A 27,135-nucleotide genomic window follows, 5' to 3' on the forward strand; every position below is an offset into this window, starting at 1 on the left:
CACATATCATGCTTCAAACATAAAGATACCAAATGTAAATTTGTGGTGAAGAATCAACAACAAGTGGAACACAATTGTGAAGTTGAATGAAATTTATTGGTTATTTTAAATTTCTGTGGAAATTCAAAAACTGAAAAGTGGGACGTGCAATATTATTCGGCCCCTTTCAGTGCAGCAAACTCACTCCAGAAGTTCATTGTGGATCTCTGAATGATCCAATGTTGTCCTAAATGCCTAATGATGATAAATATAATCCACCTGTGTGTAATCAAGTCTCAGTATAAATGCACCTGCTCTGTGATAGTCTCAGGGTTCTGTTTGAAGCACAGAGAGCATCATGAAGACCAAGGAACACAACAGGCAGGTCCTTGATACTGTTGTGGAGAAGTTTAAAGTCGGATTTGGATACAAAATGATTTCCAAAACTTTAAACATCCCAAGGAGCACTGTGCAAGCGATCATATTGAAATGGAAGAAATATCATACCACTGCAAATCTACCAAGATCCGGCCGTCCCTCTAAACTTTTATCTCAAACAAGGAGAAGACTGATCAGAGATGCAGCCAAGAGGCCCATGATCACTCTGGATGAACTGCAGAGATCTACAGCTGAGGTGGGACAGTCTGTCCATAGGACAACAATCAGTCGTACACTGCACAAATCTGGCCTTTATGGAAGAGTGGCAAGAAGAAAGCCATTTATCAAAGATATCCATAAAAAGTGGTTTAAAGTTTGCAACAAGCAACCTGGTAGACACACCAAACATGTGGAAGAAGGTGTTCTGGTCAGATGAAACCAAAATCAAACTTTTTGGCAACAATGGCAAATGATATGTTTGGCGTAAAGGCAACACAGCTTATCACCCTGAACACACCATCCCCACTGTCAAACATGGTGGTGGCAGCATCATGGTTTGGGCTTGCTTTTCTTCATCAGGGACAGGGAAGATGGTTAAAATTGATGGGAAGATGGATGGAGCCAAATACAGGACCATTCTTGAAGAAAACCTGTTGGAGTCTGCAAAAGACCTGAGACTTTCACAGAGATTTGTCTTCCAACAAGACAATGATCCCAAACATAAAGCAAAATCTACAATGGAATGGTTCACAAATAAACGTATCCAGGTGTTAGAATGGCCAAGCCAAAGTCCACACCTCAATCCAATCGAGAATCTGTGGAAAGAGCTGAAAACTGCTGTTCACAAATGATCTCCATCACACCTCACTGAGCTCGAGCTGTTTGCCAAGGAAGAATGGGCAAGAATTTCAGTCTCTGGATGTACAAAACTGATACAGACATACCCCAAGCGACTAGCAGCTGTAATCGCAGCAAAAGGTGGCGCAACAAAGTATTAAGTTAAAGGGGCCGAATAATATTGCACACCCCACTCTTCAGTTTTTGAATTTTCACAAAAATTTAAAATAACCAATACATTTCTTTCAACTTCACAATTGTGTTCCACTTGTTGTTGATTCTTCACCTAAAATTTACATTTGGTATCTTTATGTTTGAAGCATATGTGGGAAAAGGTTGAAAAGTTCCAGGGAGCCAAATACTTTCACAGGAAACTGTATTACAGATGTTCACATAGAGATTTGACTTGTTTTATCGTTGCATAAAATGGTAAATTCTACACTGGAATATTATAGAACTGCATGCACAGCAGATCCCTAAATTACTGCGTTTGTCATTCTGTGCACCCTGTGAGCAGACGCAGGCTGGCAGGTGACGTTCTGCTCCTGCAGCTTTATTGTCAGCATGGTGTGATCTGTAGCTTTTATCTTGCTGACAGATTTGTAATGCATCCTCTAAAGGTACCTTCACACTAAACGATATCGCTAGCGATCCGTGACGTTGCAGCGTCCTGGATAGCGATATCGTTTAGTTTGACACGCAGCAGCGATCAGGATCCTGCTGTGATATCGCTGGTCGTTGAACAAAGTTCAGAACTTTATTTGGTCGTCAGACCGGCGTGTATCGTCGTGTTTGACACCAAAAGCAACGATACCAGCGATGTTTTAAACTGGTAACCAGGGTAAACATCGGGTTACTAAGCGCAGGGCCGCGCTTAGTAACCCGATGTTTACCCTGGTTACCAGTGTAAAATGTAAAATAAACAAACAGTACATACTCACCTTCGCGTCCCCCGGCGTCCGCTTCCCACACTGACTGAGCACCGTAAAGTGAAAGTGAAAGTACAGCACAGCGGTGACGTCACCGCTCTGCTGTTAGGGCCGGCGCTCAGTCAGTGCAGGAAGCGGACGCCGGAGGACGTGAATGTAAGTATGTACTGTTTGTTTCTTTTACATTTTACGCTGGTAACCAGGGTAAACATCGGGTTACTAAGCGCGGCCCTGCGCTTAGTAACCCGATGTTTACCCTGGTTACCCGGGGACCTCGGCATCGTTGGTCGCTGGAGAGCGGTCTGTGTGACAGCTCTCCAGCGATCAAACAGCGACGCTGCAGCGATCGGCATCGTTGTCGCTATCGCTGCAGCGTCGCTTAATGTGAAGGTACCTTGAGAATTTGAGTGACCTACAGCTGTCTTGCTTTTATATTAAAATTCTCCACTCATAAAAGGGGTTAGTTCCAATATGGAGGCATGTCGGGGACCTGGTGCACATACAGTTATATAACATACCAGTGTTAGTTCAACGTTGGCTCAGACGTGCTATGTGGAACTCAGGGCTCTACTTTTTTTTGAGGCACAGTGACAAAAAAAAGTTTTATTAATGTATTAATATTTTTGTATTACATTATAAATTTGGATCTCTCACTGAAATTTAGTGATATTTACATATATCTTGAATAATATGTTTGCACGATCTTTCTTCCTCTTTGTGGTTTTAAACATGTTTATTTGTGTTGCGGTATTATAATATCATTTGGAGGAATTTTTATCAATACCCTTTAGGTTGGGGATAGATGGTGATTTTGTCTGTTACAAAGATTGGTATATGCTGCTGCTACATTGCTGCACAGTGCAAGTGAATGGGGTAGCGTTCAGACCTGTAAGTTTCTGCAACAAGCAAGTCATATGTAATCAAACTGGTTACGACATAAAGGAGTTGTACACTACTCGGACAACCCCTTCTCAATCACCTCCAGTGTTGGTGACGTTGCAGTGATGTCGGGCGCTGGCTCTCGCAGGGCTTGTGTGACAATCATATGTCACATAAGCCCTACAGCCAATCAGGGGTGCTTCACTCTCCCCACCCTCAGATAATTCAGATATCTGCAGGAAGTGAGGGAGCAGCCACATATCTGAAGGAGGTCAGAGCCAGTGCTGCAAGATCCGAGAGAACCAGTTCTGACTCTGCTGGAACAGAGCAGAGGTGATTATAGGTGTTATTTTATGATGGGATAACATAGTGATTGAGAAGGAGATGGCAGGGTAGTGGACAATCTCTTTAAGATGGCGAATTGCAATAAGGTGATTTGAATTTGCCTCAAATTTCACAAAATATTTGAATTGAACAAAAGTAGAATATGTTTGTAATTCGATTTGCGCGAATGCAGCTAAATGGTGCCTGGCCGGTCACATTTTTGCTGTATTTAAAATTTCCAAGAAGAGGTTAAAAAATAATACCCAGCCTTATCCTATATTCTACAGTCCGTTCACCAGTGTTGTCTTCACATTGTCATCTTCAGCATCTTCTGGTGCCAAAAGACGTCAGAGATGGAAGATGGAAGATGCTGAAGAGGACCCAGAGAAGTCTGCACCAGTGGCGGGAGAGAAGACTGAACTGGAGCATGGCTTTGTGACAGTACAGGTGAGGCCCTGTGAATATATACAAGTTGTTTAGTAGTTCTGTTCTGTCCATTTCAGCTTTGATGTCGAATTTGCCTTGGTTCCTGGTTCATACATTCCAAGTTCTGAACTTTATAATATCTCTGCACTTCAGCTTTTGACATCAGCGCCAAGATGACCTTGTGGCTTTGATTCTGGTGTGTCATGAGCATTGATCATTCTCAGGTCACCATAGGCTTTTCTTCAGTAGCTTGTTGAGTAGCTTCTGACCTAGGTGTGCATCTTCCAGCACTATATCAAATTCCTTTAGTTGCAATCTCCATCACGTTTTCCTTGCATAATATGGAAGTAGATTTCCATGCCTTACTTCCGCACACTAATGTGGCACCCGTGAAGGAGTCACACTGAATCAGTTGGATGTTGTCAATACAAATAGCCTCATTATCACCAAAGCACAAGCATGATTAAAAACATTTAAAAACAACAATGATAATACCCCCATCCATGTACAATAATACATCTGTGACCCTAGGACATGATACCATAGCAACATAGGCACTCATAATGGAAGTGCAATATGCATGAATAATGTAACCAAACACCAAAAAGTTATCATAAGGTCATAACAATCCAGCCATAAATAATAAAATAACAATCAAGTCAATATAGTTGGCTGAGTGCACATACCATGGACCCTGGAATGTGGGCGTCCCCTCAGGTGTAAGCTCGGTGTCTGAGAAAGATAAAACAATTGTCCAAAGAAGGGGGGTCACATAATGTGGCAGGAAGCCATTCCCCTGACGAAGCTGCACCGCAACAATACGCGTGGGACTCTCCCACACTCCCATCTTCCACGCCATCCATCTTATTGAATTGATTATAATTTGGATTATTAATTTTTAGAGCTGGTTATTAGATCCCACTGAATTCACAAGTATCAGCTATAAATGAATGTTACCTAGTGACAAACTTCTCAAACTGATGAGAGAAGAAATATTCGACGAGTGTTGTGGTGCAGCTCAGACACTGCACGACTGCGTTCATGTAACAAGTATTTCCTAAATTACGCAGGCCAGTCAGTCCATTTCTTTTTCTGTGTGTAGAGATGCCATAATCGGAGGCAGTTGCTCCAGCTTCACTGTAGTAAAAAAAAGGAAAAAGTTAGTAAGTTCTGTATTATTGGATTTTTCAAGTCATAGTGTGCGGTAGTGAAGCAACAGAAAGTTGCAATAAGGCCTCATTCACACCTCCGTGTTCCACATACATGTTGTATCCATTTTTTTCACGGATACAACATGTGTCCATTATAATCTATAGGTCTGTTCATGTGTCCGTGTTTTTCATGCACTTTGTGTCTTTGGTAAAAAACTGACACTGATGGTGAAAACGGACACACGGACAAAACACTTATGACACACTGCTCCAAAACACTGAGGACTCACTCATGGTAGAAATGGACACAGAGATGACACTGGTACCATTTATTCATGCACAAAGTCAAGCACGGAAGTGTGAATGAGGCCTAGAATTATGCACAGAAGACACTTACTTACATCTACTGTCAGATGGATTTATAAAAGTTGGCTAATTTGGTATGTTTTTTTTTTTTATCTTTAGGCCGATCCAAATATGCTGTGCAGGCATGCAGTCATATACATTGATATTGTCATTGAATTTAATTGAAATAAAAGTATCCTTTTTCAAGATCCTGTCTCTTGACAATACATAACTATACAATACCAGCTATCTCTTGAGATATGTTAAGCATATGTCAAAAAATACATGCTTTTCTCACATAAGGTATATGTTATCCTCATGGTGGCTCGCCCACACTAGTGCATAAATAAGAGGAGTTTTATTGGACAATGGGGCAGAGCTAATGCATGATCTTTTTCCACTAACAGAATCAGTTTGAAATCAGTTGAGACTCACCGATTCAGGTCTATGGGTGCGTGGAAAACATCAGACTGCACTCGGATGACATCTGAGTGTATTCCGATTTCCACAGACTCACAAAATGGAGAAGATGGAAAGATATAGTTTTCTATCTTCTCCTCATAGTCTACTATGATTCTGTCATCTGAGAGAATGGGATCACACTAAGCTGATGCTGATCAGACACTGATCCCAGTGTCAGTTACAGAATTCTCTCGGATGAGAGATTCTACTGACCGTAGCCTTTCGCTAACAGCTCTGTACATTCGCTCTTCTATCTGGAAACATTGCTAAATGACAGTGAAGTTATATACTGTAGAAGATGCTTTATTGAAATTTTGGATCCCATTAAACACATGAGGTGCCCCCCACTTGTGATCTTTACTGATATATTTTTAATATAGTGGCAAATAAATATAAACTTTGCTAAAAAATCTGTAACACAAAAAGCATACTGATGTATAAATCCTACGAGTATGGATTTATGAAACTTACATTTCAGAATATGGTTTATTTTGCATTTCATTTCCATCCATTCATTGACTGATTTCCTGAACGTGGCCTGCTAGAAGTATATTATGGTCGATCACTTCTCCATGTCATTGGGTACTGGGGTCTTACAGCTCATAAAGGGAAAGCTCCAGAGTCAGTATTACATCACAAAGAGAATTCCGAAAGCAATGATACTATATGTAAAGGCTATAGGGGACTATCAGAGCACCAGTGCGTGATTGAGAGTTTGAAGAGGTCAATACTATATTTTTATTTTGCTGGTCTGATACTGGTCTTGGGTCTGAATGTATTTATGGCTTTGATTTAAAGGGTCTGTCCATTCTCACAAGCAAAGTCTGTTGTGACTCTATGCAACTACAAAATAAAACAATGATATGGCCCGCACACCTTTACTATCAACTTAATGTACTGGTGCACAATATACAAACATGTATATAGATGATGTGTCAGCACACTGCGATTAAATAATGCATGAACTCCAATATAAACGTTAAAATGTAAGGTGCTTAGTTACCTCTTTTTGATCAAAGAGCGCAAAAGCCATCCAACCATATCAAGGTGTATCTTTAATATTGATGGTCGCTATCACTAATGTCCTACCTCTCCATGTGCCAAAACAACTAACCAGGCAAAACCTGAAAGGTGAAGTGAGAGAAAGCCAGGCATAGCTCACAAGTAAAACCTTGTCTGGGAAGGATGTGTAGATAACGGTGCTGAGCCCTAAAGGGGGTCACATTCCTATATGTGTATTACAAAAATAAAATAGGGACCACACACCTTTAGTATTAAATTGATGTACAGGTGCACAAATATGCTATGTGGCCAATATACTATGTGATTATACACTGCCGAATAGTGACAGCGTGCAATCCTGTTTCCTGGTCATTTTAACCACAAATGAAAGCCGTAAAAACAAAAGCCAAAAAATAATGGTGAAATAGCATTTTTTCACCATTTCATCATACTTTTTCGTTTTCTAGTAGAAGGAATGGAAAAATAAATGGTGTCTTTCAAAACTACAACTTGTCCCATGAAAGACAATCAGCCTTGATTTGTGTGCGTGGGGAGAGATGCAAGTCCAAGTTGTCACGGTTTCATAACTGACTGTGGCTTGGAAATGCTGTGAGTGACAGCTCAGTCACCCTATGGAATCTGGAGTGTGCTGGACTGTCAGTTTTGTGAGTGACAGCCCAGTCCTCCAATCCGATCCTGGGGCATTCTGGTCTGTTAGCATTTTGATTGACTGCCCTGCTACTCAATCTGTTCTGATCTGCTGGCATTTCCCTAGGTGCCTCCCATACACAGATGATTTGCTAGATATTTAGCTGGCATGCTGTGAGCAGCAGATTGTCAGTTGTAGCTTTGCTTTAAGTAGGTGTGCGTGTGCTTAGTCCTGTGTCGGACTTCTGATCTTGTTTTTGACCTTAGATCTCTTGTGACAATTCTCATGGATTATCCCTTCTGCTTTTGAAACTCTCTGACTTCAGGTGTCTGACACTGGACTTGGCCTCTGACTATCCGTTTGTTGTACTCCCTGGTTTTTGATGTTCCCTTCTGGCATTTGACCCCGGACTGTTTCCTGACCACAGCTTTGATTTACTCCTCTGTACTATGAGGCCCTCCTAATATCTGACCTCAGACCTCCTTACTACCCTTTCCCACAACTTGTTAGTGAGTAGTGACTCAGCGTCCCATGAGTTATGTGGCATAATTTTCTTCGTGTGTACCTATGGCAAATTTTGTTTAACAAAATGAGGGTTTAAGAAAAATGTCATCATATGATGCTGTGCCAATGTGCTGCAATGACAAGACCCTTCAAGCTGTAGAGAGAGATATACAGTAGATTCAATTGATAAATATGTAGAATAGGCATGTAAACTATTATACAATTTATAGAAACCAAAAAGAGCTTTATTGGTATTTTGTGTAACATTTTTGTACCTTTAATTTCCTGTATACCTTATTTTAGTTATTAGATATCATCCTAAAGGCTTATTCAGATTTAAATTTAATACAGAGTAACCAGCTCACCCTTGGATAAGTCTGCTGCAATCTTTGGCATGGAGGAAGCCACTCTTGCCCTATGTGGCACAATGAAAATGAAGATAAGTATTCCAGCCTTGTTCCAGGATCAGGACTGAGTTCTAGTCTGAAAAGTGTTGGAAAGGCATATACAATTCTGGGTATGCTTTAAGGTACCGTCACACTCAGCGACACTGCGGCGATATAGACAACGAGCCGACCTAAACTAGATCGCTGGAGCGTCGCTGTTTAGGTCGCTGTAGAGACGTCAAACACAGCAACTCCAGAACGATGCAGGAGCGATCCAATGACGTAACGGCGACTCACTTCTCGTTCTCGCTGGTTGTTAGCTCCATGTCAAACATTGCTGGCGTCGTTGCTTTTGATGTCAAACATGACGATACACGCCGACCTGGCGACGAAATAAAGTTCTGGACTTCTAGCTCCGACCAGCGATGGCACAGCGGGATCCAGATCGCTGCTGCGTGTCAAACACAACGAGATCGCTATCCAGGATGCTGCAACGTCATGGATTGTTGTCGTTCTCGTTGCAAAGTTGCTGAGTGTGACGGTACCTTTAGCTTTAGGATGTCTAGCTTTTTAATCTTGGTGGAATGAAGCTCACTATTTTTATCTTGAACATGGCTGGAGGACTTCTTATCTTCATTATTCAGATGTCACTAGGGTTGAGCGAAACGGATCGGACATTTTCAAAAGTCGCCGACTTTCAGCAAAGTCGGGTTTCATGAAACCTGACCCGATCCCACTGTGGGATCGGCCATGCGGTCGGCGATCTTCGCGCCAAAGTCGCGTTTCATATGATGCTTTCCCTGCCATTTTTTCAGCCAATGAAGGAGTGTGGCAGCGTGATGACATAGGTTCCGGCTTGCTTTGTGTGGCGTCACAGGGGGTAAAACCGCCATCTTAACGTTTGGGATATAGCGATTTGCACAGTGAAACACAAACTTTGGAGAGAGAGAGAGAGAAAAAAAATAAAAAATCCCCATTGACTTGCATTGGGTTTCGTGTTTCGGTCGGCCCCCCGACTTTTCACAATAATCGGCCGATTTCACACGATCCGACTTTCGAGACAGTCGGGTTTCACGAAACCCGACTCGATCCTAAAAAGTAAAAGTCGCTCAACCCTAGATGTCACTGTTTGTTGTCCATGTCCAATTGGGGGAAATGTATCACAAGGAGAATTTTTAGTCAGTTTTGCCTGTGGCTGTGTTGCCAATATTTGCATCAAATTTATCAAAGTATCAAACAAAGCATGAAATGTTACTCCAACTCACCAGTTTGGGTAATTTCCCGTGCGGTCGGTGGGCGCATCAAAACGACGCATCTGCATACATCTGCATGTCCTGCGTACCCAATGTTAAAGATAAGGTACGTAGGACGCATGTAGAAGCAAGCGGACCTAAACGGAAGACGTGCGGAAGTGGGTGGAGCTTCTGGGGCGGAAGTACGCAGCTAAAGGAGCTGCATGCTAAAAGTGCAGATTAATCACATGCTTGATGTTAACATATTTCTGAGCATAATTCAGGAGAATACAATAAACCTGTGCAACTGATGATGCTGTTCGAGGACCCAAGAGGGAGTGTGGCCCTTCACAACTAGAAAAAAGGTCAGGGACCTGAAAAGTGTACAATGTAATGTATAACTTTATGAATTTTACAAAATTGTGCAATATGGATTGAATGGAGACAAGCTTAATAGCGCTACTGGGAGAGATTAACAGATGGCCGGAGCTTTCCGTCTTTTGAATTGAGCCTGTTAGAGATCAGCCGTGATAGTGTAAGTATTCTAACAATGTGACTGATATGTTAATATGTGGTTAGTGCAGTGATAACTGTGCACATACTGTGTGTTTTTGTGCTTGTGACTTGTGCTGTTCTTGTATTACATGTTGTAAGATTGCACTTACTGAGTGTATTGGGGACACTCGCTTGGCACGGGATTCAAGCACTTAGGCACGGTTTTTCAACTTAAACAGTCCAAACGGTTTATTATGGCATCATAAACCTGATTATGCACAGTTCATCATATACACTTCATAGAACACAATAGGCAGCAACCGGTGACATTAAGTTGCAGCTTTATCTTTAGACACTTCATATTCGGCTTTATCTCACGGACACTAAACATGCTGGACCTCTCACTTCGTCCAGTTACCATGGGTGACTGCACGGTTACCCATATGCTGGGTTACCTTCCAGGAGCTCCTGCTCTACAGGCTGACTCCTGTCAGTACTCACTATCTCAGGGAAGCTGCCGAACTGGGATCACCGTCCCGGGCAATGCCTTGCTCACCAGGCCACCTGACAGTCCAGATCCTCAGACGGGCTGTAGCTTCCCCAAACGCAGTGCCATCACGGTCTCTGCACACGCATCCTATCTGTGCGCTATTCAGGATGTCTATTGTTATGGACTGGAAATTTAGGAGCGACATGCGACTAGCTCTGAGCAGGTGGTAACTATACAGACCGCAGTTCCTGATCTTAACACAACACTAGCAGTAGCCGTGGGATGTTCCTGTCACTCCCTGGACACCTTGTCACAGCCGGAGAACTAGCTACCCCTAAAGGTAGGAATAGGAAAGCTATCTTGCCTCAGAGAAGATCCCCAAAGGATAGGACAGTGTTGTGTATCCGCTTTTTGGGCTCCCCTGGTGGTTGCTGGTGGTACTGGTGACTTGTTTGCACTTTGCTGCTTCTGTTCACCTGCTTCCATCAGTGTTTGGGAGTTTCCTATTTAGCCTTGCTCTCCAGTCTTTTCCTTGCCGGTCATCATTGTAACCAGAGCCTTCGGTTGCATGTTCCTGCTACTAGTCTGCTGATCAGCTAAGTGGACTTTGTCCTTTTGTTTTGTACCTTTTGTCCAGTTTGCAGTTTTGTTATTCTCTGTAGCTGGAAGCTCTTGCGGGCTGAAATTGCCACTCCTGTGTCATGAGTTGACACAGGAGTCTTAAAGTAATTTCAGGATGGTTTTTGAAAGGGTTTTCAGTTGACCGTGAAGTCCTCTTTTGTATCCTTCTGCTATCTAGTAAGTGGACCTCTCTTTGCTAAATCTACTTTCATACTGTGTATGTCTTTTCCTCTTAATTCACCGTTATTACATGTGGGGGGCTGCTATCATCTTTTGGGGTGTTTCCCTAGAGGTAAGCCAGGTCTGTTTCTTCCTCTACCAGGCGTAGTTAGTCCTCCGGCTGGCGCGTGGCATATAGGAAGCCGTAGGTATGCTCCCTGGCTACTGTTAGTTGTGTGGTAGATTTAGCTCACGGTCAACTCGAGTTTCCATCACCCGAGAGCTCGTTCGTTACTTATATGTTTCTTACGTTCCCTTGCCATTGGGAACCATGACAGTATGACCGGCCTGTGTTAACTTATTGGCAGAAGAAAGGAGAGAAAAAAGAAGTCTGTAGATTTTTTTTTTTTTTTTCCTATGTTTGCTCCATAGTTGGATTAGTTGTATTTCACCTCTAATTACAGCCTTTGCCTTTCTCTCCTTCTAATCCTTGAATGGCTCTGAGCTCACCTGTTTAAAGATGGATCCTCAGAGTTTGGCTGCAGGTTTAAATAATCTTGCTACGAAGGTTCAAAATTTACAAGATTTTGTTATGCATACTCCTATTTCTGAACCTAAAATTCCTACACCAGAGGTGTTTTCCGGAGATAGATCTCGGTTTTTGAATTTCAAATATAATTGTAAATTATTCCTTTCTCTCAGACCTCACTCCTCAGGAGATCCTGTCCAGCAGGTTAAGATTGTAATCTCTTTGCTGCGAGGTGACCCTCAAAATTGGGCATTTTCATTGGCACCAGGGGATCCTGCGTTGCTCAATGTGGATGCGTTTTTCCTGGCTTTAGGGTTGCTTTATGAGGAACCTAATTTGGAGATTCAAGCTGAAAAAGCTTTGATAGCCCTATCTCAAGGGCAAGATGAAGCGGAGATATACTGCCAAAAATTTCGTAGGTGGTCTGTGCTTACTCAGTGGAATGAGTGCGCCTTAGCGGCAAATTTCAGAGAGGGCCTTTCTGATGCCGTTAAAGATGTTATGGTCGGGTTCCCTGCGCCTACAGGTCTGAATGAGTCCATGACAATGGCAATTCAGATTGATCGGCGTTTGCGGGAGCGCAAACCCGTGCACCATTTGGCGGTATCTTCTGAAGAGACGCCAGAGAAAATGCAATGTGACAGAGTTATGTCCAGAAGCGAGCGGCAGAATTATAGGCGTAAAAATGGGTTATGCTTCTATTGTGGTGATTCTGCTCATGTTATATCAGCATGCTCTAAGCGTACTAGGAAGGTTGACAAGTCCATTTCAATTGGCACTTTACAGTCCAAATTTATATTGTCTGTAACCTTGATTTGTTCATTATCAGTTATTACCGTGGATGCCTATGTGGACTCTGGCGCCGCTCTGAGTCTTATGGACTGGTCCTTTGCCAGGCGCTGTGGGTTTGATTTAGAGCCTCTGGAAGTCCCTATACCTCTGAAGGGTATTGATTCTACACCTTTGGCTTGTAATAAACCACAGTTCTGGACGCAAGTGACTATGCGTATGACTCCAGACCATCAGGAGGTGATTCGCTTCCTTGTGTTGTACAATTTACATGATGTTTTGGTGCTTGGATTACCATGGTTACAGTCTCATAACCCAGTCCTTGACTGGAAGGCTATGTCTGTGTTAAGCTGGGGATGTCGGGGGGCTCATGGGGACACTCCTATGGTGTCCATTTCGTCATCTATTCCATCTGAGATTCCGGCATTTTTGTCTGATTATCGTGATATTTTTGAAGAGCCTAAGATTGGTTCACTCCCTCCTCACAGGGATTGTGATTGCGCCATAGATCTGATTCCTGGCAGTAAATTTCCAAAGGGTCGTTTGTTTAACCTATCTGTACCTGAACATGCTGCTATGCGCGAGTATATTAAGGAGTCCCTGGAAAAGGGACACATTCGTCCTTCTTCATCTCCTTTAGGAGCTGGTTTTTTCTTTGTCTCTAAAAAGGAGAGGACTCAGCAGTTTGCTAACCGTCGTCGTCGTGTTGGTCCCCACCTTCGCGTTGGGGACTTGGTGTGGTTGTCTTCCCGTTTTGTCCCTATGAGGGTTTCTTCTCCCAAATTTAAGCCTCGGTTCATCGGTCCTTATAGGATTTTGGAGATTCTTAACCCTGTTTCCTTTCATTTGAACCTCCCGGCATCTTTCGCTATCCATAATGTGTTCCATCGGTCGTTGTTGCGGAGATATGAGGTACCGGTGGTTCCTTCTACTGAACCTCCTGCTCCTGTGCTGGTGGAGGGTGAATTGGAGTATGTCGTAGAGAAGATCTTGGACTCCCGTATTTCCAGACGGAGACTTCAATATCTGGTTAAATGGAAAGGCTATGGTCAGGAAGATAATTCTTGGGTAACTGCCTCTGATGTTCATGCCTCGGATTTGGTTCGTGCCTTTCATAGGGCTCATCCAGATCGCCCTGGCGGTTCTTGTGAGGGTTCGGTGCCCCCTCCTTAAGGGGAGGGTACTGTTGTGTATCCGCTTTTTGGGCTCCCCTGGTGGTTGCTGGTGGTACTGGTGACTTGTTTGCACTTTGCTGCTTCTGTTCACCTGCTTCCATCAGTGTTTGGGAGTTTCCTATTTAGCCTTGCTCTCCAGTCTTTTCCTTGCCGGTCATCATTGTAACCAGAGCCTTCGGTTGCATGTTCCTGCTACTAGTCTGCTGATCAGCTAAGTGGACTTTGTCCTTTTGTTTTGTACCTTTTGTCCAGTTTGCAGTTTTGTTATTCTCTGTAGCTGGAAGCTCTTGCGGGCTGAAATTGCCACTCCTGTGTCATGAGTTGACACAGGAGTCTTAAAGTAATTTCAGGATGGTTTTTGAAAGGGTTTTCAGTTGACCGTGAAGTCCTCTTTTGTATCCTTCTGCTATCTAGTAAGTGGACCTCTCTTTGCTAAATCTACTTTCATACTGTGTATGTCTTTTCCTCTTAATTCACCATTATTACATGTGGGGGCTGCTATCATCTTTTGGGGTATTTCCCTAGAGGTAAGCCAGGTCTGTTTCTTCCTCTACCAGGCGTAGTTAGTCCTCCGGCTGGCGCGTGGCATATAGGAAGCCGTAGGTATGCTCCCTGGCTACTGTTAGTTGTGTGGTAGATTTAGCTCACGGTCAACTCGAGTTTCCATCACCCGAGAGCTCGTTCGTTACTTATATGTTTCTTACGTTCCCTTGCCATTGGGAACCATGACAGGACAGCCCCCCACAAATATTGACTGTGAGAGGAGAAGGAAATGACATACGTAGTATGAAACAAGATTTAGCAAAGGAGGCCACTTCTAGCTAGATAGATAGTACAGGAAAGAACACTGTGCGGTCAGTAATAAAAACTAGAAAAAGTCCACTGCAGAGATATGCAAAAATCTCCACACCTGACTAAAGGTGTGGAGGGCAAAATCTGCAGCCCAGAGCTTCCAGCTTAGCTGAATAGATCCATACTGATAAGCTGGACAAATGAGCAAAACATAGAATGTGCTGAACAAATAAGTCCACAACAAGAGGACTGCAAAAGGACAAGCAAGGACTTATCTTTGCTGAACTGGACAGAGTGTCAGGGACATCCAAAAGAGCAGTGGCTCCAAGCAGGAACAATTGACAACTGGCATTGATTGAGGGATAAGGCCAGACTAAAATAGCCGAGCCAGAAAGACGATCAGTGGAAGCAGCTGCTGATGCTAAATCCAAGAAGCAGCTATACCACTCAGAACCACAGGAGGGAGCCCAAGAGCAAAATTCACAAAAGTGCTACTTACAACCACCGGAGGGAGCCCAAGAGCGGAATTCACAACAGTCTATCCCCATCTGGGACCGTCCAACACACAAGCCCCCAGGTCCAAGGCCTCCCCATGTGCTTTTCTGGTATCTAGTCCTACTCCCAGGACCTCCCAACACAGAGGCCCTCCTGGACCTGGCACACAGACCACTCAGGTCCATCCATTTTTTCCCATGTGACCCACATGGTCACATTATATACTTGTAGCCACTCCCATAGGTTTGAGGTGTGTGTGGCTAGTTCAACTATTACAACTACAGATATGCCTCCATGCATATCCTGAGGAGCACATGCAGCACCCCCTAGCTGTAATAGGGGTCACTGCATCACAAGGTATAATGTTCTATGTGACGTATGCTCTATACTTTTGTTACGTGTGCAGTGTTCTTATGTGACATGTCTAACGTGCGTTTTGTGCTTGTGTTATGAATGCGCTGTGCTTGCGCGATGTGTATGATGACAGTTGAGTGATCCGTCTGATGTGTGCTTGTGCGATGTGTCTGACGACGTGTGGTTGAGTGATCTGTCTGATGTGTGATGTCTGTGTCAAAAATATGTGCTGTGTTTTTCTGATGTGTGTTCAACATGTTTTTGTTGTATGACATCTGTCCCTTATAATTTTCCCTTTTATCTTTTTTATACTCGTACATTTATACAAGGGAAAAACAATAAAATGATAGTTATTCCTCCTTCGACTTTGCTACATTTGGATGCTGCTTTGAGCAGTGACATCAGTAACGTGACCTCTTATTATGGCAGTCGGAACACACTGAGAGTAGAGTGAAAACCAGAGTCAGGGACGAGCGGTGATGTCATTAAGGTTATCGCAGTTCATAGCCGATGAACTGCGGTGACCTTACTGATGTCACCGCTTGCAGCATGTGAACTACAGCTTGTGGGTACTTATGACGGGCCCCTTTGGATTATTTTATTTTTTAATGGTAATAAATGGGTAAAAGAGGGTCAGTGAATGCTTTTTACAATTAAAAGACTTTTCTCTGTGTGTGTATTTATTTCTTTTGACTACAGGATTAGTAATGAGGGTGTCTGATAGACACCTCCCCATTACTAACCCCTGGGCTTGATGTCAGCTGACATTAGACAGCTGACATCAACCCCAAAGCCATTACCCCGATTGCCATTGCACCAGTGCTATCGGGAAGAGCTAAGGCTAAACGCCAGATATTATTATTATTATAGCGCCATTTATTCCATGGCACTTTCCATGTGAAAAGGGGTCAAATATAGACAAATACATTAAACATGAGCAAAAAAAAACAAGGCACTAACAGGTATGGAAGGAGGGAGGACCCTGCCCTCGAGGGCTCACAGTCTGCAGGGGATGGGTGAGGATACAGTAGGCGAGGGTAGAGCTGGTTGTGCAGTGGTTCAGTAGGTTGAGGATCACTGCTGTCTGTAGGCTTCCAATTAATGCGCCAATTCTGAGGAGGCTGAGGGCTGGTGTTATTAGTCTGTGAGGGGGCCAATATCCATGGCCTCTTTCCAGCCTATTAATATTAGCCCACAGCTGTCTGCATAGCCTTTTCTGGTGATTAAAATAGGGGGACCGCACATCATTTTTTTGGGGTCCCCTTTTTAATAACCAGTAAAGGCTAAGAAGACAGCTGTGACCTGATAGTAATAGCTTGGGAAACTCCATGTTTATTACTTCCTTCCCACGCTATTAAGACCAGCTCTCATCTGTCTGCTTTCCCTCAGATGGTAAATAAAAATAAGGGGGACCCAATGCCATTTATTCCTTTTAGTTCTGTATTAGCTAAATACATGTACAGTAAGCTACACATGCACTGCACTAATTACGGTATATATCTCACTGACATCTTCCTATTTATCAATTTTGACGAGTCACGCTGTGAATTTACTGTACTTTGCTGATGAAATGTCAGGTGTTCCTTTGAGATGCGTGCTTAAAAATTGGACGTCACACCCATGGTCAGTGTGCCGTGTGATTTTTTTTCTCGTACCCCTTGACTTGCATTGGTGTGTCTCTGCCATTTTAAGTGGCCATATGCAGCATGCTGAAATTGTTTCCTCATCCCAATTCCAGGTGAGGAAAACTTGCAGATGAACACTTCTCATTAAATAACATTGTTGTGAGTGCGATGCGATTTTTTTTTTTCTCACATTGCACTCACTGATTTTATACGCAGTTGTGAGCGCACCCTAAGAGATAAGGCGCGTATACAATTCTCACACAGATGCCCCCTGTTCTCAGATGCCCCCTGGTATAATCAGTATATTGTTTAATGCATGGATTATTCTGGCATTTAGTATAAAATCGATTACACACACTTACCATTCTGAATCACTGTACATATCTGCATCTTGATCTTCATCAGAACTAGTTTCCTCATACTGGAAAACACTCAAGTGGGTATTATTTCCAAGTATCTCTTCTGATAACATTTTTACAAACCTCTGTAGTGAGAAATATTCACCATAGTTTACATGTTCCATTGAATAAAGGATGAAAGCATTAATATAAGAAAAATTTACTAAAATCCCAAACACCACCGAAAATGTGATTGGATTAATGTCTCTTCCATAGATTGGGAATATTTTGTATCCATTTAATATCTTTAACATCTTATCCATATGGTTTTCTTTATTAACAAGTGATCCATATTTTTCTCCGAGCTTGGAAACAAATTGTAGGTTTAAGCCCAGCTTGTTAAATTCTTTAAAAATTGCCTCATTTACTAAAGCTGAACTGTCAATCTGCACAGTATAATTTCTCTTACGAAATGGGATCAGAAGTTTGCGTATGATGTATAGGAATGGGATGCATTGAGCTTTCCTAAGGACTTCAGTAATTGAGTATATGTAGAAATTACAAATGTAACCAGTTTCCTTTTCCACCAGTAAAACAACTCGCAGGTCTCTGGGATGTTGGGATTCTTCAAAGTCAATTTTGTATTTTTTAATGAAGAGAAACTTTACAGGTCGATAACTTGTCCTAAAGTTTAATCCAAGTCGCTCTTGCAGCCAGTCAATTTCTTGAAACAAAGTTCTTACATTTTTACTTCCTTCTGCACAAAATAGATGGAGCAAATCTTGGAATGGTTGTTGTGAGATAGAAGTGAGATATTTTTTCATTGAAGTAGATGCTGAGTCTTTTGGAGATTTTCCATATGGTCCAATTAGGCCACTCAACAACAAGTCTCCCACCCATTTCAGTATGTCTGCCTGCTCCCCCTCCACCAGGCACGGACGTCCATTTTTGTGCAGTCTCTTAACATTCTTGATGATTATCTTTTGCACTCTTCCTAGTATCTGTTCATCTAAGAAGTGAAAAAATAAATGTTTTGTTGCTGTTGCTGCTGCTGCTGCTTGGGAAATAGTTTTTCCAAACTTAGACCTGTTACCTCCGGTTAGTTTTATTCTGCCTTTCAAATGAAAACATCTTCCACAGTGCGAGCAGGAAGAAGTGGCAATTCTAACTGCCGAATAATCTTCAAAAGACCATTGTACGCATGTTAGTGTGGCGACTGTGATATCCATATCCATATCCATAAAATGGATTGTGAGATCTCCGGAAAATCAGTAGATGACATTTGCTGACGGCCTTTGTTTATGGGAGTGGTTAGGGAGGTTTCTAGAGACGCCTAAATAAAGGCCACTGAGCTTTAGCAATCTGTGTACTGTACTCAGTTGTTAGAGCTACAGCAATGTCAACGACGCGAATTGTATGAGAGGCAACCTGACACCTTCTGCCAAACACTAGGGCATTATATGGTGGTAAAGAGGAAACTGAACTATGACATTGAAGAGCTAACTAATCTTTCTTGTGTGCCTTCCAGATATTTGTTGAAAGTTTCTAGCAGGGTTTTCGTGTGCCCTAAATCTGCTAAAGTATGTTGTAGAAGCAACATAGCGTTTTATTGTATTATTTTAGTGTCCTTTCTGATAAAGTTTTAATGCTCCTTAGAGGGCACCCGTCCGTTACTTTGATAGGCTTGCTGCCGTTGATCACTCCTAGCAGTGTCCATGTAAGGGCTCATGCACGTGTCTGTGATTTTATTGTTAGAGAAAAGTGGGGAAAGTTTCATCAGTGTTTTTTGATCAGTTTCATCACTTTTTTTTCTGATGAGGAAAAAAAATGTTTCCTCACCTCCTAACAATTTGTGAAAAACGATCAGCATTAGGATAGAAATCGAGAGGTGTCCAATTTTTTTCAAGTACACAAAGACTTTCATTGCTGATTCTGATGTGACACTCGGATCAATATCAGATATGTATCCATGATATTGCACTGACTACAGACATATGAATGGCCCAATAGACTATTATAGGCACAAGTGCTATCCGTGAAAAACAGATAGCACTCGTAAGCAAAAACCTGATGTGGAAATGAGCCCTAAGGGGTTTAGCACCCCTTATTTAAGGTAAAAAAAAAAACCTTCTGCCATATTGTGTTTTTGCTCCTGCTTTGTAGATATTGATAGATTGTCTTTATGTATGGAACTGACTGCCAGGAAATAGCTTTGGTGCTGTAATAGCAGCACAATATGTAATTGCAAGGAAAGGCACTTGGTGACAGCCAACACCAGAGGACTGCAGATGTTTAAAGGGAACCTGTCAGCAGGATTGTGCACAGTAACCTACAGACAGTGCCAGGTCGGCGCCATTATACTGAATAAAATGACACCTTGGTTGATGAAATCTGTCTTGTGGTTGTTGTGTAATCTTTATTTTCAGTTTGTAGTTAATGAGATTCTCGTGCCCTGAGGCGGGGTTGGTGTACGTGGTGCTCTGATGACATATTCATAATGCAGACTGCTGACAGGTCACTGATCCCTCATGCGATTATGCTGGCACCTGCCTGCAGAAGCATTTTTTGTCTCTTTCTTCAGTATGTTAGGCATTCATTATGCAAACTAGGGGGCAGGTCAGTGAGGAATCAGTGACCTGTCAGCAGTCTGCATTATGAATATGTAATCAGAGCACCACATAAACCAACCCCGCCTTAGGGCACAATAATTTCATTAACTACAAACTCAAAATAAAGATTAAGGAACAACCACAAAACAGATTTAATTAACCAAGGTATTATTTTAATCAGTATAACGGTGCTGACCTGACACTGTCTGTAGGTTACTATGCACTATACTAGTGCAGCGCCCCAGAGTCCTGGTCATTGCAGTACTGACGCTCCGCCACTAAGGGGAGTGATGATACGTCTGATGGCACTTAAGGAGTTCACCTGACCAGGTATCACAGTCACACACTACATTTCACATTCCAGCGCTAGGGGGAGCAAAAGGTTCTATCTATTAGGCCACTCCTCACACTTTGGTAAAACTGGGGCTGGATAGGAAGTTAGTCAGAAGCTGACTGGGTTCGATCCAGGCAGCACCCTGTGGCAGGGGGTGTTGCGGGAGAAGATTCAGGGGGGTCTCTGTCAGGGGTGGGATCCTGGCAGTGACCTAGCAAACAGAACAGAACGTTACGGAGCCGCGCCTGCACTCGAATGCGGCGGCATCTTAAGAGAGGAAACGAAGCGAGATATATTGTGGAGAAGTGAGAAACGAGATCGCAGCAAAGAGGAGATAAAAGCCAGTAGGAGTCGTGCCCCAAGATCGGCAACATCCTACTGAGGCGCGTAGCCGGTGGCCGGAACGCCGAGGAAGTATTAGCTCCAAGCATTTACTTCAGACAGCGGCAGGACAGTTGATTATAGGTCGGCTCTCTCACCTAAATCACCTAAGCAGACATAGGGGGCAATTGTGGGAGAGGGGCGATGCTAGGGTCCCGGAAGAACTCCAGGCCTACCCGTCATACGGGTGCGTCCCGTCCATATCATCTGGGGGGACGGAGAAGAACATCAGAGAGTTGTGAGAAAGAACATCAGAGAAAGAACATCAGAGAAAGAACATCAGAGAGAGAACATCAGATACAGACACAACAGTTGTGAGGACTATCCCGTGGTGCTCAGCAGGGAGGTACTACAACACACAGGCGCTAGAAGGTAGGCACTGATTTCCACCTGCAAAGGGAACTCTGGATGTGCCTTCGGACCGGCCGGTCTCAGCCAGCCCTGTTAGCAGTACTCTGGATTGCGGATCCCGAAGCCTTCAGTAAAGAGGTAAAGAGACTGCAACCTCGTGTCCTCGTCATTTGCTGCGCCTTGGACCACGCACCAAACCACCACTACCTTTCATTGGACGCCCCTTAGCAGGGTCACGGACCGGGTCTAGCCACCGTGACAACCCCAGGACTGAGACTGAGAGGCCCGGTACCGAGTACCCCGCGGCCCTGCGTCTGGGGGCGCTCCACTACTATAAGGTAGTACATGTCTTAATTATGTAGCAGGGGTTGGGGTAGCCCCCTCATAGAATATAAAGTAGCCCCCTCATAGAATATAATGTAGCCTCTCTCACGAAATATAATGCAGCCCTCTTCTTAGAATATAATATAGCCCACCTCATAGAATATAATGCGGCCCCCCTCATAAGGTATAATGCAGCCCCCCATAGAATATAATGCAACCCCATAATAAGGTATAATTCATCCCCCCATAGAATATACTGTAGCCCACTCATAGGGCATAATGCAACCCCCCTCGACAAAGGAATTTTATTACGAAACGTACGTCGGTGTGTGCTCTATGCTAGGACCTGGCAGACCATAAAAGGTATAAGCCCCTTTTATTTATTCCATATTATAACTCACTGCACTTCTGGCACTTTATGTATCACATTGCTTCTATTTTTTTCACTGCACTATTGCACTTTGAATTGTTCCTACATTGGAGAGGGATTTTTATTCATTTAATTAGGGATATACACTCACCGGCCACTTTATTAGGTACACCATGCTAGTAACGGGTTGGACCCCCTTTTGCCTTCAGAACTGCCTCAATTCTTCGTGGCATAGATTCAACAAGGTGCTGGAAGCATTCCTCAGAGATTTTGGTCCATATTGACATGATGGCATCACACAGTTGCCGCAGATTTGTCGGCTGCACATCCCAAAGATGCTCCATACAAGGCAGGATGGATCCATGCTTTCATGTTGTTTACGCCAAATTCTGACCCTACCATCCGAATGTCGCAGCAGAAATCGAGACTCATCAGACCAAGCAACGTTTTTCCAATCTTCTACTGTCCAATTTCGATGAGCTTGTACAAATTGTAGCCTCAGTTTCCTGTTCTTAGCTGAAAGGAGTGGTACCCGGTGTGGTCTTCTGCTGCTGTAGCCCATCTGCCTCAAAGTTCGACGCACTGTGCGTTCAGAGATGCTCTTAGGCCTACCTTGGTTGTAACGGGTGGCGATTTGAGTCACTGTTGCCTTTCTATCAGCTCGAACCAGTCTGCCCATTCTCCTCTGACCTCTGGCATCAACAAGGCATTTCCGCCCACAGAACTGCCGCTCACTGGATTTTTTTTCTTTTTCGGACCATTCTCTGTAAACCCTAGAGATGGTTGTGCGTGAAAATCCCAGTAGATCAGCAGTTTCTGAAATACTCAGACCAGCCCTTCTGGCACCAACAACCATGCCACGTTCAAAGGCACTCAAATCACCTTTCTTCCCCATACTGATGCTCGGTTTGAACTGCAGGAGATTGTCTTGACCATGTCTACATGCCTAAATGCACTGAGTTGCCGCCATGTGATTGGCTGATTAGAAATTAAGTGTTAACAAGAAGTTGGACAGGTGTACCTAATAAAGTGGCCAGTGAGTGTATATTTCCCTTGTGGATGTGTTATTGTTTGTGTTCACTACTTTGTATATTAATATCACACATACTTATTTGATATGAATAATTGAATCAATTCCTTTGAGGCTTTTTACTTGGACCATATAGCTTTATTGACTTCTATGTGACCCATTTTTATATTGTTTATTCAATTCTTTCCTTGGTCCATCGCTCTGAATATTTGAGATATATATTTAATCTTAAATTGTATTTTTATATACTATCTTATTATCATAACAAGGGCACCTGCTTTTACTCTTATGTAGTACTACTCGTTTGCTAAATTTGTGTAATAAAGGCAATTTTATTTGAACGCTTCAGTTGTCCAGTATTTCCTTCAGTCCGTTGTTTTGGGGTACTTTTCTCTTGGTTCTTCATATTTGAGTGGTCTCCACTTTCTTTCTCAGTGCACCTGGTAATTAGTGTATTAGCACATTTATATTACTTTATTGAGATTATATAATATTGTGGGATTTTCAGGTGCCACTCTATGTGCTGATTGGTGCCCACTATGTAGATATGTACATTCTATGTACACAGAAATAAATACAAGACCACTAATTGGAAATAAGCCGACTGCTATCTCTCCGAGCCTTCACAAGGGAAAAATGTCAATATCACCGGCGACTCCCTGAAGCAGACTGGGAGACTATAAACACCCAGGTCCAGGTGTGTCAATTTGAGCCAGTGGGAGGTTGCCACTGGGTTCAAAATTCAGAAGAATTAAGAAGGCGTCTGCAATGCCAAAAGCAGAGACCTTCTGCAACCAGATGCAGAGTGACTGTAGCATCTGACACTCCAATGACACCAGGTCTTTTTGAATCCCCAATCTTACCAATGTCCTCTTTTTTGCAGAATATACCAAACTTTTGATTTGACCACTCCTAACATTTCTGCTATATTTTTGATGGATTTCTTTTTTTCAATCTAACAATAGTCTGTTTCTCTTCCATTGAGAGCTCGCTTGAATGCTTGTTGTGGATTCACAGCAATAGCTTCCAAATGCAAAGTACACACCTGGAATTAGCTCTAGACCTTTTTCCTGCTCAATTGAGGATGGATTAATGAGCAAACCTGTTTTCACCTTCCTGACCCTGCCAATTTTTAAAATTCTGACCACTGTCAATTTATGAGGTAATAACTCTGGAACGCTTCAATGGATCCCACCGATTCTGAGATTTTTTTTCTCATGACATATTGTACTTCATTATACTGTAGTGGTAAATTAAAAAAAAAATTAATATGACTTGTGTTCCTTTGTGAAAAAACAGAAATTTGGTAAAAATTTCACAATTTTCAAACTTTTAATTTTTATATCCTTAAATCAGAGAGTCATATCGTACAAAATAGTTGATAAATAACATTTCCCACATGTCTTCTTTACATCCGCACAATTTTTGAAACATAATTTTTTTTCTTTGGAAGTTATAAGGGTTAAAAATTGACCAGTGACTTCTCATTTTTACAACAAAATTTGCAAAAACATTTTTTTAGGGACCACTTCACATTTGAAGTGACATTGAGGGGCCTATATGACAGAAAATACCCTAAACTGACACCATTCTAAAAACTGCACCCCTGAAGGTACTCACAACAACATTCAAGAAGTTTATTAACCCTTCAGGTGCTTCACAGGAATTTTTAGAATGTGGAAGGAAAAAATAAACATTTACATTTCTTTCACAAAAATGTTCCATTAGATCTATTTTTTTTTTTAATTTTGCAAGGGTAACAGGAGAAAGTGGACCATACAACTTGTTGTGCAATTTCTCTTGAGCATGCTGATACCCCATATGTGGGGAAAATCTACTGTTTGGGCACATGGCAGGGCTCGGAAGAGAAGGAGCACCATTTCATTTTTTGAATGTAAAATTTGCTGGCATAATTAGCGGGCGCCATGTCAAATTTGGAGATCCCCTGATGTGCCTAAACAGTGGAAACCCCCCACAAGTGACACCATTTTGGAAACTAGACCTCTTAGGGAACTTATCTAGATGTGTTTTGAACACCTTGAATCCCCAGGGGCTTCAGAGAACTTTATAACGTTAAGCCATGAAAATAAAAAAATAACATTTTTCCCGCAAAAATCTTTTTTAGCTCCAAATTTTGTATTTTCACAAGGGTAACACAAGAAAATGGACCTCAAAATTTGTTATGCAACTTATTTGTGCTGTATCCAGATTGTAATAAATCAAGGTTTGAATTGCACCCTATGGTCCTGCATTCAAGTCTACGGACGCTGAGTATGGAAATGCTCCTGTCTGCTCCTCATCTTGGAATACGGAGGTAGGAACTTTTTCACAGCCTGTTATCAGTTAGCTATACCTCCATTTGCCTTATGTGGAGACAGAACAGTCAGCAATCGCCTTAGAGTCCAATCATGGTGTCTGCCCTATGCCTGCACATCACACTGCAGCTGCTCCTCACACAGGAATCTCCCTAGCAACAGGCCTGTCTGAGGAGAAGCACAGCTGTCTGTGTAAGGCCATGTTCACACTTTGCGGGTTTTACCGCGGACCCGCAGCGTTTCTGCAGCTGCGGGTCCGCAGCAGTTTCCATAGCGTTTACAGTTACATGTAAACCCTATGGAAACAGCAATCCGCTGTGCACATGCTGCGGGAAAAACCGCGCAGAAACGCAGCGGTTTACATTCCGCAGCATGTCACTTCTTTGTGCAGAATTGCTGCGATTCTGCACCCATAGGAATGCATTGATCCGCTAACTTCCCGCATGGGGCTGTTCCCACGATGCGGGAAGTAAGCGGGTCATGTGCAGATGGTACCCGGGGCAGAGGAGAGGAGACTCTCCTCCAGGCCCTGGGAACCATATTTGTGTAAAAAAAAAGAAATAAAATAAAAAAATAATGATATACTCAGCTCTCAGCACTGCACGCGGCCGTCCGGTCGCTGGGTTGCTGTGCGAGCAGGACCTGCAGTGATGTCGCGGTCACATGACCGTGACATCGCGGTCACATGACCGCGACGTCACGAAGGTCCTTCTCGCACAGCATCTTTGGAACCGGACCGCCGCGTGCAGCGCCGAGGAGATCGTGACGTCAGAGGGTGAGTAACCATTTTTTTTATTTTTAACATTACTATTGATGCTGCATATTGCTGCATATGCAGCATCAATAGTATAGGAGTAAACCCGCAGCGGAAACCGCAAAACAAACCGCGATAAATCTGCAGGGATAACCGCAGCAGTTTTGCCCTGCAGATTTATCAAATCCGCTGCGGGAGAACCCGGAGAGACCCTTCCTACGTGTGCACATAGCCTAAGGGGTTACAGAGACTGGCTTATCCCCTAAACACATCCCGACTAAATGATGTTAAAAGTAGTGAAATATAAATGCCCTACTCTGTATATATCTGGTTAAATATCTTAATGCTGCGATGTGTCCATTGTATATAAGGAAAGTGCAGTACTCAAGTTAGCCCACTAGAGGGGGGCATTTTAGCACACTTAGATTAGGATAGGAATAGGAGCTTAGTATAATAAATAGTTAACATAGGAGGGGCCAGCTGTGGGTAAGACAAGAATATTTCCTGATTATAGTTCAGTGAAGACTGGGAGCTGACACAGCTCAGAGGGCCAGGGAGCCCCAGGTGTCCCAAAGGGCTTAAGAGCCCAGGACAGAGCAGCAGCCATGCAACATTCTATGAAAAGGGCCCAGCCGTCCAGTGCCAGTGTGTCCGCAAGTTATAGCTAAAGAATTGCAGCAGCATTAACATGCAGGTCGCTCCAGAATGTGTCAGTTTTCTATGTGGGTAGACGACCTTCTGTCTGGTGCGAAACATAGAAGGAACTCCTAAGAGTGGTCCAGATTCAAAGAAATAATGATGTGCACTCACCGGTCCCATAAAATGCTTTCCTTTATTTGGACATTAAGCGGTTACAGACGAGGAGAAGCGTGTAGGTAAAATGGACGACAGCTGTTTTGCGCAAATGCGCTTCTACAGGTCCCAATGGGACATTGTTTATATGTGTCAGGAGGCCAAGGCGTACTTAACCAGATATGCTCAGCCACAACTACGGCCCTGGCGCTTCCCCTCACATCTGCAATAATCTTCACTCTCCGATACGTCTTCTGAAAACTTCACCATGATGTTCTCAGGCAGGTCTGCATGAACTCTTTTCTTGCACAAGTAAAGAACAGTTTATGCATGTGCAGCTTTCTGCATATATTACCACAGACTGCTATAACACTTCCCCCATAGCAACAGTCACCCAGACTGAAACCCTGCAATTTACCCAAGATATTATTGGAGTCACAGGAGTTGTGCAGTAACTTTCGGCACCCAAATTCAAAATGGACGACAAACATCCTAGGCAATTCCCCGGCGCTGAAATAGATCAAGCGCAG

General features: G+C 43.1%; 1 protein-coding gene and 1 long non-coding RNA gene across 3 annotated transcripts in view; one reads left to right on the forward strand and one right to left on the reverse strand.

The window, feature by feature from the left end:
• USP50 (ubiquitin specific peptidase 50) overlaps positions 1–6,377 on the reverse strand; it is a 78,550-nt gene extending 72,173 nt beyond the window's left edge. The window contains exons 1-2 of one of the 2 annotated variants that reach the window (XM_077263673.1): positions 6,182–6,377; positions 4,710–4,889 (exon numbers count right to left, since the gene is read on the reverse strand). In XM_077263673.1, the coding sequence (XP_077119788.1) occupies positions 4,710–4,889; positions 6,182–6,222 (221 nt within the window). In that variant the 5' untranslated portion in view covers positions 6,223–6,377. The remainder of the gene's footprint in view (positions 1–4,709; positions 4,890–6,181) is intronic. The other variant, XM_077263674.1, reaches the window with a different exon arrangement.
• Positions 3,252–5,553, forward strand: LOC143775489 (uncharacterized). The gene is made up of 3 exons (XR_013215656.1): positions 3,252–3,335; positions 3,652–3,773; positions 5,369–5,553. It is a non-coding gene; the product is annotated as an uncharacterized LOC143775489 (long non-coding RNA).
• Positions 6,378–27,135: the final 20,758 nt, after the last annotated feature.

This window comes from Ranitomeya variabilis, chromosome 5, assembly GCF_051348905.1.
Source record: "Ranitomeya variabilis isolate aRanVar5 chromosome 5, aRanVar5.hap1, whole genome shotgun sequence".
Lineage (NCBI taxonomy): Eukaryota > Metazoa > Chordata > Amphibia > Anura > Dendrobatidae > Ranitomeya > Ranitomeya variabilis.